Source organism: Protopterus annectens, chromosome 6.part0, assembly GCF_019279795.1.
Source record: "Protopterus annectens isolate FY-2018-M chromosome 6.part0, PAN1.0, whole genome shotgun sequence".
NCBI lineage: Eukaryota > Metazoa > Chordata > Ceratodontiformes > Protopteridae > Protopterus > Protopterus annectens.
In genome coordinates, this window is record NC_056737.1 from 1,824,866,592 (window position 1) to 1,824,886,587 (window position 19,996).

Below are 19,996 nucleotides of genomic sequence, written 5' to 3' on the forward strand. Positions count from 1 at the left end.
ACATGAAGATTGCTCCAATTGAATGAGAGAGCATCCACTTTCCAAGCTGTGGGATGAAACCTTTTGTGCAAAACCTTGGCAGCTGGTAGTTTAGTGGAGAAGCGAACAGATCTATGTCTGGAGTTCCCCATAACACTGTCAATTTCTGAAATACATGAGGATCCAATTTCCACTCGTGGGGATCCATAATTTGTCTGCTCAACACATCTGCTAAGGAGTTCTGTGCTCCGGCAGAAACCTTGCCTGAAGATTTAGCTGTAAACTGAGAGCAGTCTCCCACAAAATCATTGCTTGTCTGCATAGAGGATAAGAATCGTTCCCCTTGCTTGTTGATGTACCACATGACAGTTGTGTTGTCTGTTAGAACCAACACCTGCCCTGGAAGAAGTAAATCCTTGAAAGCTATTAATGCAAATTGGACTGCTAACATCTCCTTCAAGTTGATATGTAGATGTTGAAGTCTGGCAGGCCACGTGTCTTGTACCCACTTTCCATTTAGATGAGCTCCCCAAGCTTTGTCTGAGGCATCTGTCGTTAGAATCTGACTCGCCTCTGGCCGGGTCACAGAGAGTCCCTTGTTTAGGTGACATTCCTGAGCCCACCACAAAAATTCCTTTTGAATGCAAGGTATTATCTGAATGACAGTGTCCATATCTTGGCAGTGCTGTGTCCATACATTTTTGAGATACCATTGCAGCTTCCTCATATGCAGTTTGGCATTGGGAAGCACCAGAATACAAGATGCCATGAACCCCAAGGCTTGAAGGACTGTCCTTGCAGTCAGCCTGGACCGATGAGACAATTGATGGAAGTACAGAGAAAGATTCTTTTGTTTGTCTGGGGTCAAAAAGGCCATCTAGGATGCTGTATTCAGTCTCACACCCAGAAAGCACATGTCCTGAGAGGGTACTAGACTGGACTTTATTTCGTTCACAGAATACCCCAGGCATCTTAGCACTGCTATCACATACTGTAAATGATGAAGAAGTTCGTCCTTTTCTTGGGCCAGAATCAGGCAATCGTCCAAATAAGGATAGATCTGTATTCCTCTTAGCCTGAAGAAAGCTATCACTGGAGCCAGAACCTTTGTGAACACTCTGGGCGCAGTAGATAAGCCAAAGGGCAATGCAGAGAACTGATAATGAGAAGTCCCAGCCCGAAAACGCAGATACTTCCTGCAGCTGAGCCTGATAGGAACATGAAGGTAAGCCTCCTTGAGATCCAGAGTCACCATCCAGTGATCTTTGCCCAGCAGAGGTAAAAGCTGTTGTAACGTCAACATTTTGAACTTGGGAATGTCCAGATATGTGTTGAGGATAGATAAATCCAAAATTGGTCTCCACGTGTTCCCCTTCATTGGTACTAGGAACAGGCGAGAATAAAATCCTAGGCCCACTTCTGGCAGAGGGACCGGTTGTATGGCCCCTATTTGAAGTAGCAGAGAAATTTGTTTGTGAGCCTCTAGTCTTTGCTGAGGAGGAACGTCTGGCATGCCTTTGAAAGGAGGCAAGGTATGGAAATAAAACTTGTAACCTTGGTGTATGATATCCAATACCCATCTGTCTTGGGTAATCAAACTCCAATTTTCCTTGAAGAGTGCCAACCTTCCTCCCAAAGGTGCTGCCAGGCAAGAAGGATCTGGCAGCTGAAAAGGTAGGTCATTGGGCCTGTTTACGAAAGGACTGGCCCCTGCCCTCACCCGAAGATTGTGCAGGTGAACTCCCTGTCCTAGGTCTGAAGGAACTCTGAGCTCTACCCCTACCACGTCTAGATCTACCCCTAGACTGAGAATCATAAGAAGGATACGTCCACCCCTTAGCAGGCCAATTCCTACTAAACTGGAGGCTGAACTTGCAAAAATCTTTAACAGCCTGCATAGACTTAGCCTTGTCTTCCATTTTCTTCAAGACTGACTCCACAGGTGAACCAAACAACACATCAGACTGTAAAGGAGCATCCAAAATCCTTGTTTTAACATGGTCAGATAAATTCTGATCCCTCAGCCAGGCGTGCCTGCGAAGAACTGAACCAGTGGCAGCCACCCTGGACGAGGCCTGTACAGCATCAAAACCACATTGTAAAGAATGCTTACCCACTTGTTCAGAGACATGCACCAAATCTTGCAATTCTTTACACTCAATGCCTTCCGCCAGAGCATCTACCTTAGACTTCAATTGAGAAAGAAGATAGTTTTGATATTTCAACATGTGAAACTGGCAATTCAAAGCCCTCATAGCTAAGGTGGAAGAAGTATAGATTTTCTTTCCCCATCTATCCAAAGCTCTGGCCTCTTTATCTGGTGGAACCGGATTTTTCACAACAGAGGCCTTGACACCCTTAGGTCCCTGACTAACAGTTTCTGGGTCCACCCTAGGACTCTTATAAAGATATTTATGAGCCTCAGGCACCCTGTAATACCTATCCAGTTTAACAGGAGCAGGAGGCAAAGAATCAGGATTAAGTGAAGCCTCTGCAAACACATCTTCCACAACATCCAGAACAGGTGGTATAGCAAAGGGCCTATGCTGGGGCAAAAGCAAAAATTCCCTAAGCCTTTTCCTGGAATCAGAGAAGTCCTGACCTTCCCACTTAAAATGTTCCCTCATGGAATGAAGAGTCTCTGAAAAAGAGAAATCCTCTGGAGGAGAAGCAGAAGGAGTCGAATCATCTGCATCAGAATCAGAATAAGGAGAGTACTTCTGCAAGTCTTCAGCCGAAGACTCTGAAACATCCGAAGCCTGCTCAAAACTCCCCAACTCTGGCTCCACCCTAGGCCTTTTATCAGGAGGGGGCAAAGAACCTCTAATCAAAGTAATTAAATCTTCTGCCATTTTAAGCATGTGCTTCTTGGGCACAGACCCTGCTGAACTAGGAGTGACACCAACAGAAGCTAAACCTGGCCTGCCTCTGGGAGAAGCCTTGGAAACAGAAGGAGAGGGCCTAACCACCCTAGGAAGGGAGGGGAGTACAGTAACCTGAGAAGCCCCTTCAGCCTGGCCTGCCTCCTGAGAGGCCACATCCTGCAATATCAAAGTCTCCCCCTGGGACTCCAGAGAAGCCTCCGTCGGTACCACCGGTTCCACTGACGCCTCTAAAGAACCGGCGTCCGGTACGGACGACTCTTCTTGCCTGGGTTTAGCTGCTTTATCTTTGCGCTTCTTCGAAGAAGCGGGCGCCGGGGAATCCGACGGCATATTATAATTGCACCGCTTCCCGAAGACCAACCTAGCACAATCTAACCTTCGCTTAATAGTGCGCTTATTGAACCTAGCACAAAAGCGACACCCAACAACGTCGTGCTCAGGCCCCAAACAAGGAATACACAAAGAATGATAATCCCTATGCGGTATCTGCTTCCCACAAGAAATACAGTTATTCACTTTTTCTGACATCCGGTAAACCACTGAGGCAAGAAAAAACCAAAATATTCCCCAACAGGGTACTTAGCCAACTTTGACTCGGTCTGAAACTCTGAATTCGAAAAATTTCAGAACGCCGAACGGCACTTGCAACGCTGCTTCTGCATCAGACCATGCGGCAAAAAAGACTGAGGATATGACGTCGGTCATGCGCATTTGTACCCTGATGTCCTGATGTCAGTCTTAAGCGCCTTGACCGACGTCAGCCTAATACTTTGATATTCGGGCCGACCGAGGACAGCGGACTACCCATATGTAAGGACTGCAGCAATGTGAGATGAAGAACATCTAAATAAATATCTTTACATTACTCCACTCTGTAAATACAAAGATGTTTCATTTGTATGATTTTAAGTGCCCTACTTTTTATCATTTTCAAACGTTGTAGCTTCTTACTTCAATGTTTGTTCATCCTTTAGTCTCTGTTATCAAAATGTTATGCTTAGTACAATGTAAATTCATTATTTTTATTTACTATTGCTGTTTAACTTGCTGGAGCTTTTCTCCCTAGGCCTCAACTGAAAAGGGGTCTTTTTAAGATCCAGCCAGGCTTTCCCAGTAAACAAATGCAAATAAGTATGTAGGTAAATAAATAAATCTCTTTCTTATAAGATGGTATGAGTAAAGAAAACACTCAATTTAAGCGATTCTGAAAATATACCATTTAATTAAGTATACACACACACACACACACACACACACACACACACATATATATATGTACACATACATGTGTGTGTGTGTTTGTGTGTGTGATATACACACACACACACACACACACATATATATATATATATATATATATATATATATATATATATACATACATACATATACATGCACACACGGTCTACTGCTTAACATCAAAAATATACTTCTCTGAAATTAAGCAGTAGACCCTACACTTCAGCGAAAGTCCACTTAAACAAAAGTGCACTTTCGCTGAAGTCTAGTTCCCCGGGCTAACCAAAACAAAAACAAAAAAAAAACCCACTAAAACATGTGGGGGGCTGTGCCCCCCACACCCCCCTACTTTAATATACCAACTCTCAGATCGCACTACAGCGGGGAAAACGGAATATTCCCATTCCGCAATGTAGTGTGACTACCAAAGTCAATGTTCAAAGTTTCACTACTTTGAACAAGTGGACTCGGTGAAGTGGGGTTCGAAGTAGTGAAACTTTGAATTGACGGAACACACACACACACACACACATATGTACATACATATATATATAATATACGTGTGTGTGTGTGCGCCTGTGTTTCTGTGCTTAGGTCGGTTGAAGGGAAGATTTCTTGTATCAAAAACATACATATATATAATATACGTGTGTGTGTGTGTGCGTGTGCCTGTGTTTCTGCGCTTAGGTCGGTTGAAGGGCAGATTTCTTGTATCAAAAACAGAGATACAATCAACTTCTTATCATCTCCTTCAGATAAGTGTTTGGAAAGTATTTTCAGAGTGGAAGGCAGTGAACCCAATTGTTTAATGCAAATTCCTTGACAACATCTGGGCTCTCTTCCCTTATATGCCCTGGGCCAGGACACAGCAGATAGTTTACTGTTACCAGTTACCCTACAGGAGATGCAGGTTATTTTGAAGGAGTCGCCTAATGGTAAAACAGACCAGGAAGAGATGGCATTCCTGTTGAAAGTATAGAAATTGTGGGAGTCAAATTTATGGACTTTTTATCTACAAATAAAATCTTAAGTTTCTGACATCTTTCACTCATCTTGGAGGAAGGCAATCATTGTGGTGATTTATGAGTCGGGCAGGGGCCCTACATTGGCATCATTTTATAGATATATCTCAATTTTAAATCATGACTATAAAATCTTTGACCATCACAGCAAGAGGCTTGCTAGGGTATTGCCTGGGATTATATACTTAGATCAAATGGGCTTCATTCAAGGTACAATGACTTTTGATAATCTTATTAGTGCATTTTTAATTATAGAATATGCTTCCACATCCAAGCATAAATTTCTGAGATGCCAATAAGTACAGGGAGAATACAAGTTGTATATTCTGGAGCAGTCAGGAGTTGACTTGCTGTGATGGCTTGCTTCTGACAAAATTCTGCTAAGACGGAATTTGCTTGTTTGTCCTGAGTAGGGAAAACTTTTATAAGCAACGAATCTATGAATGCTCCTAGAAATGTCATTGATATTGAAGGGAACACATTCAACTTCAAGTCATTTACTATTACTCCTAGAAACTCATTTACTATTACTCCTAGAAACTGGAGCAACATTAACATCCAGTTTATGAGCTGTATCACCAACTACCTGGTCTTTGCAAATATCAGTCATTGGTCTAGATAGCAGAAGATGAAGCTTTGCTTTCTGAGATGTGCAAAGTATAAGAATGAAATTAATGCAGATCTATCTGAAATTTGAGTTAGTTTCTGTAAAATGTGAAGACTGTCAACTTCTATAACCTGGGTAGCTATGCAAGAGTTTTATCCTGTAGAAAGTGCAGTCTTCATTGTCTTGAATGATTTTGTTATGCATAGAACTAGTCTTAAAATCTTATTATTCTTTAAAACTAGAAACAATATACAGTTAAAAATAAATGGACCTATTTGACTGGGAAAAAACTCTCTATATTTTTATTATTATTACTATTAATAATAATAACCGAGTCATCAACTATAAATCCTACTTCACCTGATGTATGCGTATTAAAACAATACATCCATGGTTCTTGAACAAATTTTTATTGTTTAACTTTGAAGTAAGTTTGCAGAATGCACCTATATGTGGTTATTCCAATGCAGAAAAATGAGTGTGAAATGTTTTCCTTTGGGGGGGGGGGGGTATAATAAAAAATTTGAAAAGGAACTGAATTTCTATCCATCTTTTCTGCTAAATTAGAATAGTAACTGGTTTGCTTTCTTTTATACATTTTAGGTTTATTTTGTGTGTAATGTAATTTTTGAAACTGGGGAATTAAATGGTATATACATTTCCTTAAATTCAGACCTTATTTTCCCTTTCTCTAAATTTACAAAAATATCATCAGCCAAATGATAAAATAAAAATACTTGTGCCACTTCAGCACTCGACAGTCTAGATAAGATTGGTTCAGCAATACTCATATGCATGGGGACATGATAAAACAACTATGGCAGCTAAGTCTATGCGAAAAGAGACTAAACAAAAGATGATACGGAGCTGAAAAGCTGAAAAATCTTCATTACGGATAATGGATAACAAGGTACAAGTACTAAAGAGATAATGTGGAATGAATGAGCAAGTGGATATAAGGGGCCTGACGGTCAGCAGGCGTGAGAGGCAAAAATTTGTTTTGTTTGGTTGGTTGATTTTTTTGACGTTTGTTTACAAGGATAGTCTTTCTGGCTATACACCAATTTTCAGCAGAGGCCCCTAGGAGAAAAGCTCCAGGTACAGATCACATCTCACATTGCAATACAAAGAGAATTTACATTTGTAGCAATAAACAGCAATAAATACAAAATTACATCTGAAACACTAATACATAGAGTCAAATGTTTACAAAAGTACAGACAAACTGGGTACATAGAGTCAAATATTTATATAACTGAGGGGTAACATAGCAGGTGTGATAGAATGAAATGAGCTGTTGACACAATAAACAAGACCTAAAATAAAAAAAGAATTCTTATTATCAGTCATAAGAGAAAAACAACTCTCTTTGCGTCATCCAAAAGTCCTCACTTTCACTGGATACACCAGGAGATGGGCTCATTTTCCTTTTGCCTTGTTGAAACTTCAAAGGTAACTGCAAAGTTAGTTACAGAGTGGCGTCAGTCCAATGAAAGTACCAGTTTTATCATGGTTCTTGCGCTATGCTAAAATATTCCCTTGCAAATATCTTATAATCAAAGGAAACAGCATGACAGGAGTCAAATCTGATGTAGAAATAGTGGACCTTGCTTGGTTAATAAAGAATCATCCACTACTGATATAACTCAATCCAGTATGATCTCTGGGAACACCACAGTAGACAATTAATAAGGTACTCTTAAGTTCTTAACTACTGGCAGCATTAAGATCAAAGAGGAGAATTTTGTTACATTTAACAACTGCATAATCCCTGTTTTAGGGAATCATCTAAATATTAGTACCATCCTCAGCAGTTAAACTGGAACTGACAGATTTAATGCTTATAAGCTCTTTTGTAGCTTCCTCTGATAATTCATCTTTGTTAACTTTAGCAACTCTGTCCCTTATTTATTATCTTTTTCAAACTCCCAGTTATCAATTTAAAAAGGAAAAATTATAGAAAAACAGCTGTCTGTGGTAATTAAAATGGCTGACAGCATAGCACAATCAAAACGTATTCAAAGAAAGCAGTAAACTGTTAAGAAAAATAAAAAAAACATGAGCCACTACACAAATGAAAGTACTCTCAACATTGCTGCTGGAAATGAAGCACGGAGAGGCAACAAGAATGTAATAAAGCTCCAAATAATACTAGCCATTACATTTTTGTACCTTCCACACCAATCAATAATAGTAAAAGACTCAAATTTTATTAACCACCATTACAGTAATCCACTCCAAAGATTTATCAGTCATTTCTTTGTGTCATTCTCTGCAAATAGAGTATGATGAATTTCAATGCCATCCCACAGATCCAAAATCTCCACCTATTCCTGTCTGCTCTAAACTTCCACACACAGCCAATAGACAGAAGCTGCAACATATACAAATACATTTTCTTTGCCTATGTTACAATACATTCAGTACAAATGTCCTAGAACATACCAAGATATTCTGGCATGAAACAGACCACCCCAAACAGAAGTTTTAGCAGTTATTTCCATGACAATATATCAAACTAAACATCATAATGAATAGTCTGTGTATTTTTTACCTTGTCCAAGATGAGAGGGTTTCTGAGACACCACATGACCAGTATTGTCCAAAATATACTGGAAACTCACATCATCATCTGCAGTTTTAGTTGTAACTGTGACCTGTAAAAAATGAGCTTATTGAACAATTCAGGCAAAATATATAATACTTTATAGTCCAATATGTATTTACTATCAAATGTAGGCTACATAACAATTCATGCAAATATATTTTATGGTGCTCAATTATTATTTTTGTGCATGTGTACTAGTGTATGTTTAACCATAATCTGTTTTACAGTCAGAAATATGACATAATGCAATAATTAGAAGCACTAATGTAGTGCTTATCTGGGTAGCAGTAGCTATTTGATGAAATCAGAAGTTGGTACAACCCATGGAATCATCATCTGATTAGCTCAACAGAGGTAAAAAAAAAAAAAAAAGTACAGGTGCTTAAGTGCACTTACCATAAGAGTGGGTGTTTGATAAAATCACTGCTACAGTAGCCCTTTACTGGCTTCCTATTACAAGATCGAAGACGCATTCTTTCAAATGCGTCTTGGTCGAACAGAAGACTGAAAAGGCAAAATATCGAAGTAGCTTTAAAGTGAATTCTTTCCCTGGGAAAGAATTCACTTGGCCGCTTTGCTACTTTGCCATTTTTGGCACTGTAGTGCAGTCTTGGAGTTGATATATTTAAGTAAGGGGGGTGAAGCCTCCCACTTAATGTAAAGTTTTAAAGTGTTTTCTTTTTTTTTTTTTTTTTTTTGTTGGAACAGCAATTTTTTTCCCTTGGAAAAAAATTGCTGTTCTGACAGTTCGACATTGTAACCTTTCATTTACATAGGGTCGATTAAACACCATTTGCTTTTTTAAGCATTCACTGATGTAATATAGACTTCCCTTTTACTATATGGATTATAGCCTGCCAAGGATATACCAGCCAGACAGGCTTCCAAATGTTTTGGCTCCTTCCACACATGCTCACAACAAACTTCTTGTGGCATCAGGAGCCAGGGGAGAAAAAACAGTAGTCTGTGAGTCAAAATCTTCAGGACTTTCTTGCCAACAGAAAGAGAGTAAGGTTTCTGTCCTAATAAAAGAGAATAAAGCTGGGGACCAAAACCTTTACCCTAGGTACAACAAAATATGACGAATACATTAAGACGATTGGAGGCAGGTACACTTACACAACTATACATCACTGCTGCAGTAGCTTTTAGCTATATGGGTAGAGTCCCAAAGCTTAGACAGACTGGGAGGAGGCAGTATGAGGATCCAGGAGCTCCTGGAGATTGGTTCTATAAAACCTGCTCAAACCTGGAAAAGGAATTTTATTTGTAGTGTTTTGTAAAGGTATGTACATAGGACCAAGCAGCTGCCTCTAGAATGCTTCCAGAGTTCACCCCATTCCAATATGCCATTAAAGAAGCCAAGGCCCTAGTAGAATGAGCATTGACCCCGCCTGGAAGTATCGTATTATGGTGGGAATAGCAAAAAGCCATAGCAAGAGCCAACCATATGAAAATAGTCCGTTTAGACAGGGGTTGCCCTTTCTTAATCCCTTCATAGGAAAAAATGGCTGTTCAGCTTTCCTGAAGGATTTACTTCCATCAAGGTAATATCTCAGTTGCCTATGCACATTCAGTGTGTTTTTAGGTTCTAGAAGGAAGACAGACAGACAGACTGTTAGATTCAAAGTAAACTCTGAAACCACTATAGGCATAACTGATAGATTTGTTTTTAAAGTAACCTTATCTTTATAGGAAACAAAACGGAGCTAATCCACCATAAGAGCTTGCAGCTCATATACCCTCTTTGCAGATGGCAGAGCAATAAGCAACATGATTTTGCAAGTCATGAACCATAAATTAATCAGATGAACTGGTTCAGAGAGAGACAAATTTATCTCTTCCAGCAGAAAGTTAAGATTCCAAGCAGGTGCCACCTGTTTCTTAGGTGATCTTACTTGCAAAACCCCTTTCAAAAACAGCTTGAGCAAAGACTGAGAAGACAAGAGAGGATCTATGGGCAAACATGCTGAAACGTCCAAGAGATGAAACCTTGACAGAGGAGCAAGACAGGCCAGAGGATAGTAACTCACACAAATATTTTACAACCAGTGGTATAGAAGTGTGGCACCAACTAAAAAATCTCTTCCATTTACTATTATAAGATTTCCTAGTACCAGGTCTCTTTGCCTCCTTTAATACCTCCTGCCCATTCTCAAAAAATAAGGCGCCTAAAAGGTATCAAAACTAAATTATCCAAGCAGTCAGTTGAAGTTGCATGAGAATGGTGTGTATCAAACCCCCTGTCTTGTGTGAGTATATCCAATGTGTGAGGAAGTATGTTATAATTGCCCCTGGCCAATCTCATAAGAAAGGAGAACCAGTGTTGCCTGGGCCAGAAGGAAGCCACCACATTGACATTTGCAGAGATCTTCTGAATCTTCATACTGACCCTGGATATCAGTGAAAGTGTGGAAAAGCATATAAGAACATTCTCATTCAAGGGAATGAAAAGACATCTGTTTTCTAGTTCTGCCTGCAGTAAGTCCTGGGGCAGAGTTTACTTCCTTTCAAAACAAACAACTTAGCAAATTGCTTTATTTTAGGAGTTCACCACAACTGGATCAATTCCTGGAAGACCCTCCCTCTTTCAGTTTCTACTTGTGAGGCTCTGCCCTGGTCCTACTCAGCTTGTCTGCCACTATACTTTATTCTTAACATAATGTAAATAGTCTATAGAGTTAAACAGTGCTGAAATGTGACCTCCCAAGCTTTGGTAAAAGCCAGCATGCACAGCGAGAAATGTACATCACTATGGTATTATCTATGATCACCTGCAAGGGGCCAGAAGACCGCAGATAACGATGGGATTTTAGAGCATGAACAGCAGCCAGTATTTATTTCCTGCTGATGTGCTTTGATCTGTTTTATTTCAATAGCCTTGCACTTTTAACCTCTACGGGCACAGCTCCCCATGCAAAAACAGATGTATCTGTTATACCCTAAAAGGGGCATGTCAGAGAGACTGGGAGACCTGGATTAAGAGATATCTGGTCCCTTCATTAAAGTAACTCTCTTTTCACAAAGCCCATTTCTGCAATCTGAAAAGTCAGTGCATGTGAATTTTGGGTTCAAATAGTCTCTAAGTACGACTGAATTTTTCTCATACAACTTGGCAAGAGAAATTTTGAGAATCACAGATGCCACAACCTCCAGTATGCACAGAAACTCCCAGGCTGAAGTCAGAGACTGCCTGGAGAAACTCAAGAATAGATGCAGATAAAGTACCAACTTCTTCAGAGGAAGGAATGTCTTTTGCATGGAGGTATCCAAAAGGCATTGTAGAAATGCAATCCTCTAAGAAGGAAACAATGAAGATTTTTTGAATGTTGACCAGGAATCCTACCCTGATAAAGAGATTCCTTACCCATGTACGAGACTCCTGCCACTTGTAGAAATTTGTAGACACTAATGTCTGACATGCTGATATTGTAAGCAGTTGCTTCTTCTCACCTCCATTTGAATCCAAGTCACATTTTTAAGACTTTTTGTTTCAATGAAAAACACCAAAATTAAATACTTTTTCAGAATCCCCCATACCATTTTAGTTAGGAAAAATGCAAAAAAAAAAAACTGCTTGCATCCACTGCCACTGCTTAATCTAAAATTAAAAAAAGAAGTTATGTTCTTACCATAACGTTCCATGTGAGTTGTTCATCTTGCCTTTGTTCTTACACGTGGGTACGGAGTCGATCCATCGGCTCCGACTCGGCCGCTTTCCAAGTTCAAGATCTTTGAGTAGCTTGAGGCACAGTCCCTATCCCATGATGCTCTCTGACTAACCTTAGATCTAGTTTGCTGAACCCAGCAAGAAAGGATACCACTAACATACCAATATGCCAAACATATACACATGTATGCATATATTTACAATTTGCTAAGAGATACTCTGGCTGGAGTAAAGGACACTAGTTAGACCAACCAGACCACCAGTCATACCCGTTCTTCAAGAACCTGGAGGGGGAAGGAGGGAGGGAATGTAAGAACAAAGGCGAGATGAAGAACTCACATGGAACGTTATGGTAAGAACATAACTTCTTTATGTGAAGTTGTTCAATCTCGCCGTTTGTTCTTACACGCGAGTAGCGTCCCAAGCACCCTAACCTTGGGTGGCTCACGGAAGTACATTCCTGAGAACAGGGGAACCAAAGGAAGCCCTGTCCCTGGAGGGCCTGTCCACTTTGTAATGAGTGATAAACGTATGACGTCTGGACCAAGTAGCAGCTGCACAAATAGTGTCCAAAGGCAAATGGGCTGCATGCGCCAAATATGTAAACACAGCCCTGGTGGAATGAGCTTTCACACTATTCTGTAAGGGTTGATTGGTTGATGAATATATAAATTTTATGCAATCAGATAACCACTTAGACAATGTAACTTTAGCTACAGGCAGCCCCTTTTTACTGTCCGCATGAGAAAAAAAAGAGTTGTTCCAATTTCCTAAACTCGTTCTATCTAAATAAAGCCTCAATTGTCTGTGAACATCAAGTTTATGTAACATATATTCCAATTTATTCGAATGGTGTCTGAAAAAAGTGGGTAACTCAATAGACTGGTTCAAATTAGCCTCAGAGCAGACCTTAGGGAGAAAGGTGGGATTTGTCCTCCTGAGAGACACTCTGTCAGGGTAAAAGATCAGGTACGGAGGCCTAATAGGAAGAGCTTGTAGTTCAGAAACTTTACGGGCTTAGGTAATAACCACCAAGAATATTGTTTTCCAAGAAATGAACTTCAAGGTGCAAGAAGATGCAGGTTCAAAGGGAGGGGGGAGCATCAGCTGAGATAGTATTAAATTTAGATTCAAGGGGGCAACTGGTTGTCTGACAGGTAGCCTAAGGTGATGAGTCCCTTTCAGAAAGGCTTTGCATAATCTATGAGACATAAGATTAGATCCCTCAAATCCCAAGTGAAAATTAGATATTGCAGCCAATTGAATTCTTACAGTGGCCGCTGCTGCACCTTCGTGAAAAAGCATAGTCAGAAACTCCAGAACATTATCAATAGGAGCAACATAGGAATCAATATCCTGTTGAGAGGCCCAATAAACAAAATGCCTCCATTTGCTGTTGTACAGTTTCCTGGTGGAGACTTTATGAGAGGAAACTAGAATATGTTGCACCGCGGAAGACAGATTATATGACCTGGCTAGGTTGGGAAGTGCAGCAGCCAAGCTGTCAGTTTAAGGGATTGAAGAGTGGGGTGAAGAACTCCTGACGAGTGAGTCAGAAGGTTCGGCACTGGGTCCAGAAACCAAGGTTCTTCCAGTTGGTACTGATGAATGAAGGGGAACCATATCAGTTGAGGCCAAAAGGGGGCTATCAGAATAACAGTCCTTCCTGAGCCTTTTGCTTTCTGTAAAAATCTGGAAATTAGAGGGGTTGGAGGAAATGCATAAAGGAGATCCAAGGGCCAATCGTGTATGAGTGAATCCCTTGGGCTGTCCCCTGGTGGAGGATTCAGGGCAAAGTGGCTTCTGCATTTGGCATTCAACGGGTATGCAAAAAGGTCACAGCAAGTCTGGCCCCATCTGCGGAATATCATTTCCACCACTTCTTCTTTGAGGGACCACTCGCGGGGCAACAGAATTGCTCTGCTCAGTTTGTCCGCTATCACGTTGGATCTCCCCGGGATGTGCATTGCTATCAGAAAGCACCCGGTGGATAAAGGCCACTGCCAAATTCTCAAGGCTTCTCGGCATAAGGGGTAAGACTTGGTTCCCCTCTGTTTGTTGATGTACCAGACCACCGACATGTTGTCCATCTGGATCGCAATCGTCTCCCAAGGCAGAGAGTTGTGGAAGTGCTGCAACGCTAAAAGCACCGCTCTCAACTCCAGGACAATGATGTGCAAATGGAATTCCATCTCTGACCAGGTACCTTGGGCAGTTCTTCCCTGAACCCCCCCCCCACCCTATCAGGGAAGCGTCCATGGTCACCGTGGCTAGGGGAGGGGGAAGTACAAATGTTCAACCACCAGAGAAGGTCCTTCTTGCAAGCGTCTGTCAGTAGGATCTTGAACGACATTGGGAGCTGTTGATAAGACCACTGGGTGAAAAGCAACCATTGGAGTATCCTCATGTGCTTCCGTCCCAGAAGAACCGCTATGAGGGTAGCTGCCATGGTGCCTAATAGCTTTAAAACCTGAAAGGTATGTAACTCTCTTTTCTTTTAGCAAGTGGGACACCTGATTTCGTAGAGAGATAACTCTTTCTTGAGGTAATCTGACCAAGGCAGTGGTGGTTGTCTAGGTCTGCTCTGATAAAGGAGATATGCTGCGATGGTAATAAGGCAGATTTTTCAAAATTTATGGTTATTCCTAACCAAGAACAGAGATTGATAGTATGATCCCTGGAAAGAATGAGTTGATGCCTGGTGGTGAAGGATAGGAGCCAGTCATCCAGATACGGAAACACCCGGAATCCTAGACGCCTCAGGTGAGCCGTAACCACTGCCATGCATTTGGTGAACACTCTGAGGGCTGTGGTGAGATCAAAGGGCAGTGCTCGAAATTGGTAGTGACTGGCCCCCAGCCGAAAATGCAAATGATCTCTGGATGGTCTGGCCATTTTGATGTGGTAGCACGCATCCTTGAGATCTAAAGAGCACATCCAATCGCCCGTTCCCAGAAATGGGAGTATTGATTGAAGCATGACCATCCAGAACTTTTCTTTCTTTACAAAAGCGTTGAGCTTGCTGAGGTCTAAAATGGGCCTCCAGTCCCCCGTTTTCTTTGGAACTAAAAAGAATCTGGAATAAGTTCCGGATCCTATCTGGTCCGCCGGGACTGGCTGGATGACTCTTTTCTAGCAGCTTTTGGATTTCTATAGCTGCTTGATCCCACAGACTGGGTGGAACGTCTGGGATTCTTGTTCTGACTGGCGAGGACTCTGCAAAGGGAATGATGTAACCTCTGGTAACTATGCTTTGTACCCAAGAATCTGATGTAATTCCTAGCAAGGCATCGGTGTACAAAGCCAAGCGACCCCCGACTGCCTCCAGAGTAGGACAGTCGGGCCTCCTCTCAGGAGCGTTGATAAGGCTTGCCAGGGAACTGCTGCCTGTCGCCCTGGTTTTGCAGTCCCCCTCTGCCGTGAAAGCAGTGTCTTCCATTATTGCCCCCCCCTCCTCTGCCCCTGAAGGAGGGTTCACTAAGTGTGTTCTGGAAAGCTCCTTGGGACTTCCGGAACCACATTTTTCCACCTTTCTGCCCTTTGAGGTATGGTCTAGTAGGGGTGGAAAAATGGACTCCTACGGCAGATAAGAGTCTTTCCTTCCTGCTCACACCTAGTGAGAGTCTCCTTGACTTTGGGCCCAAACAAAGAAGAGCCATCAAATGGGATGTGGACAAAGGAAGACTTGAAGGCTTCCGCAAAGGAGCATAAATGCATCCAGGATTGTCTCTGCAGAGCTATCGCCAAACCTGCTGCTCGACTCGACCCATCGGCTGCATAGGAAATGAGCAGCATGGACGAGTTGACAATGGAATTAAGGGTAGAAAGTTGAGTCGTCACCTTCTCAGAAATAGCTTCATCTGTGTTACCCTTTAGAGTATCTCCCAGCTCCTGGAGGAGATCTCGTTGAAGACGGGTAAAATGGGTTAAATAGTTAAGCGATCTCATGGCAAACGTTGCAGAACTAAAAATACGTTTCCCATATCTGTCCATCATCCTAGAATCTGTATTAGGAGGATGGACAGTAGAAGAGGTCTCTGACATCTCTATCTTGGTGGTCGCCGACACCACCATGGCATCAACAGGGACTCCTTTAGTGAGACAAATTTGTCTTGAGGGGAAGTGATGAACGTATTGGGCCTCCGAGGGACTGGTTCCATGGAATCAGGGGACTCCCACGCCCTTCAAGCAACCAGTTCCATCAGTTTGTCTAAGGGCGGAGTATCCCAGGAGGTGGAAGTTTGAGACCCAAAGGCCTTCAGGAGCACCGACTCATCCTCAGTAGGTGTAACGGACTGCCAGCCACCCCTCTGTTTCAGTATTTCCAGGATATCTGCAAAGGAGACATCCTCCGAGGGGGCCCCCCTTCTGATTCCTCTAAGTCGGTGTCTGATGTCAAAGATTACTGAGAGGAATTTAAATGCCTCCTCTTGCAAACTCTCTTTCTGGGGACTTCATCAGTGGGAGCATCTGGTGAAGTCTCAGTAGAGCAGGGTTCACCCAAAGGGGTTACCTGAGGCTCTGGGTCTCGACGCTTAGTTGGAACCTGGGATGTAGAGGCAGAAAGCGGCATTTTAGGGGAGGAAGAGGAGAGACCTGAGGAAGAGTGGGTCTTAGCAGACATTACCCTCCTCATGGCATCGAAGGCACCGGAGTCTCGACCCAAGGAATCCGCCAGTTCCGAGGAAGATGGCAGCTTCCCCGGTGCCGAAACCAAGGGCTCCGAACCTGAGGACGGAGCCGAGCTCATCAGCGCCGAGGTCCAGAGAGGAAGGGTCAGAGCAGACGCGTCGGTTCGACTCTCTTCCCCCCCCCCCTCCAGAACCGACGAGAGAGTGTCGGCTCTGAGACTCTTCGAACGGCAACAAAGAGATCAGGGTGGAGGCAGTAGGAATGGAAATCCTTATGAGGTATTTGTTTCCCACAAGTCAAGCAATTATTAACTTTAAGCGTTTGATCTGACATCGGCTGAGGCAAGAAAGAGTCCCCAACAGGGTACTTAGCTTTTTGAAGTCTTCGGTAGCTGAATTTACAGGAGCTGGCCAACCGGCACTTGAGAAATGCTTCTACTTCGGGCGCCACGAGGCAAAAAAGACTGAGGAAGATGGCGTCGGCTGACTCTTTTATACCCCAGGCGCTCTGACGTCGGGGAAAGGGCGACATCAGCCGACGCCGGACCCAGACTTTGGAATCCGGCCGACCGAAGGGCTGCCTGAGGCAGGACAACCCATATGTAAGGACTGCAGATGCATCCTTGAAGGACATCCAAGGGCTCCGAACCTGAGGACGGAGCCGAGCTCATCTGCGCCGAGGTCCAGAGAGGAAGGGTCAGAGCAGACGCGTCGGTTCGACTCTCTTCCCCCCCCCTCCAGAACTGATGAGAGAGTGTCGGCTCTGAGACTCTTCAAACGGCAACAAAGAGATCAGGGTCGACGGAGCCAAAGTCACTGGGACAGGACTCGGCCCCACGGGTTCCACAACCATCAGATCTTCCACCTTAGGCTCCGAAGGCCTAGCTAAGCTCGGAGGAGGAGCAGTAGTCACAGGCAATGGAACGGTAGTAGGATTCGAACCCAGTTGGGACGAAGCCGAAAGTAATTTGGCCAATGCCGGGTTCTCTAAAAGCCTCTGCACCACACAGTCCACATCAATGTCTGAAAGAGTCCTAGAAGAATGGGTCGAAGGGACCGAAGAAGCCACAGACCTGAGTATTGGAGACTTCAACCCCGCTGACACCAGCTCCAGCACGCAGGATTGGCTCCGAAAAGTACAGTTTTGTACCTACCATAAATGTAGATGTTCGAAGATCCACATTGCTGCAGTCCTTACATATGGGGTAGTCCGCTGTCCTCAGTCGGCCCGAATACCAAAGTATTAGGCTGACGTCGGTCAAGGCGCTTAAAACTGACATCAGGACGTCAGGGTACAAAGGCGCATGACCAAAGTCATTTCCTCAGTCTTTTCTTGCCCCAGATGTCAGAAGGCCCTAACAAGAAAGGCCAAAGCCAAAAACCAGCAAAAACTAACCAACCACCCGTGCACTAACCATATTTACAATATGTACAACACAAACCACACCACCACCTTCAACAACAGAGGGGAAGGAGGGAGTAATTGGACTGCAGCAATGTGGATCTTGAACATCTACATTTATGGTAGGTACAAAACTGTACTATGTTCTTCATCTCACATTGCTGCAGTCCTTACATATGCGTAGAATCCCAAAGCAGAGGTAAGGAAGGATGGCAAAACTATAAAGCATTAGGAGCTGCCAAAATGCCCTGTAAAATTGCAGTGGCAAATCCAGCCCTAGATTTAGAGTAAAGTGGAAGGTGGTAATGCTTAGAGAAAGTATGCACTGAACTCCAAGTAGCTGCTTCCAAAATATCTTTAGTAGCCACCCCTTAAAAAGCTGTAGAAGTGGCAGTAGCCCTAGTGGAATGAGGCCTAATCCCAGCTGGAATCTCCTTACCATGATAGGAATAACAGAAAGCAATACAAAAACCAATCCACTTAGAAATAGTTTGTTTTGAAACAGGTTTGCCCTGAGAACCCAAAGCAAAAGAAACAAACAACTGCTGAGACTGCCTGAACCCTTTAGTTCTGCTCAGATAATAACGCAACTGTCTGTGTATATCCAAAGTGTGCAAAATCCTTTCCCCTTTATTTTGGGGGTTTGCATAAAAAGTAGGCAAATGAATAGTTTGGTTTAAGGCCACACTAGAAACCACTTTAGGCATAAAAGAAGGGTTAGTACGCAAAGACACCCTATCCTTGTGGAAAATTAAGAAAGGCTCAATTGCCATAAGGGCCTGTAATTCAGAAACCCTTCTCGCAGAGGTAATGGCCAACAAAAAAGCAGTCTTACATGATAAATATTTCAACTCTGCCGATGCTGCAGGCTCAAAAGGCTGTAGAGTGAGTTTCTCCAACACAAAATTGAGATCCCAGGCAGGAGTAGGAGCTCTACGTGGGGGTCTTATATTCTTTGCCCCTCTAAGGAATTGCTTAAACAAAGGCTGAGAAAATAAAGGTGGGTCACAGTCATAGTGAGCAGAAATTGCTGCAGCATGAACCTTTATGGAAGAGAAGGACAAACCTCTGTCCAATAACTCAGTAAGGTATTGAAGCGCAACACTAAAATTAGGTTTAGAAACATCAAAGTCCTTTGCTGTACTCCAAAATAAAAATCTCCTCCATTTATCTGCGTAAACTTTCCTTGTACTAGGCCTTCTGGCCTCCAAAATAACATTCAAAACTTGTTGTGGAAGCTGAGACCCTCCAGGGTTTAAAACAGAATATGCCAGGCTGTCAGATGTAGAGAATGAAGTTTGACATTGAGTAAATGACTGTTCTCCTGAGACAGCAGGTGAGGAATCGAAGGCAAAGGTCATGGAGGCTCCTGTACCAGACTTCTCAGTAATGGGTACCAGTGCTGTCGAGGCCAATCTGGAGCTATTAAAATCATGTTTGGCTTGTCCTGTCTGACCTTCAGCAGTACCTTTGGGAGGAGAGGCAGAGGTGGAAAGGCATACACGTGAAGATTGCTCCAATTGAATGAGAGAGCATCCACTTTCCAAGCTGTGGGATGAAACCTTTTAGTGCAAAACTTTGGCAGCTGGTAATTTAGTGGAGAAGCGAACAGATCTATGTCTGGAGTTCCCCATAACACTGTCAATCTCTGAAATACATGAGGATCCAATTTCCACTCATGGGGATCCATAATTTGTCTGCTCAACACATCTGCTAAGGAGTTCTGTGCTCCTGGCAGAAACCTTGCCTGAAGATTTAGCTGTAAACTGAGAGCAGTCTCCCACAAAATCATTGCTTGTCTGCATAGAGGATAAGAATGCGTTCCCCCTTGCTTGTTGATGTACCACATGACAGTTGTGTTGTCTGTTTGAATCAACACCTGCCCTGGAAGAAGTAAATCCTTGAAAGCTATCAATGCAAATTGGACTGCTAACATCTCCTTCAAGTTGATAT

General features: G+C 42.8%; 1 protein-coding gene across 1 annotated transcript in view; it reads right to left on the bottom strand.

Moving 5' to 3' along the window:
- The window catches only part of PMS1 (PMS1 homolog 1, mismatch repair system component), a 2,357,833-nt gene that overhangs the window by 2,042,476 nt on the left and 295,361 nt on the right, over positions 1-19,996 (bottom strand). Inside the window, exon 4 of the mRNA XM_044075169.1 lies at positions 8,287-8,389. Coding sequence (XP_043931104.1) covers positions 8,287-8,389 — 103 coding nt within the window. The remainder of the gene's footprint in view (positions 1-8,286; positions 8,390-19,996) is intronic.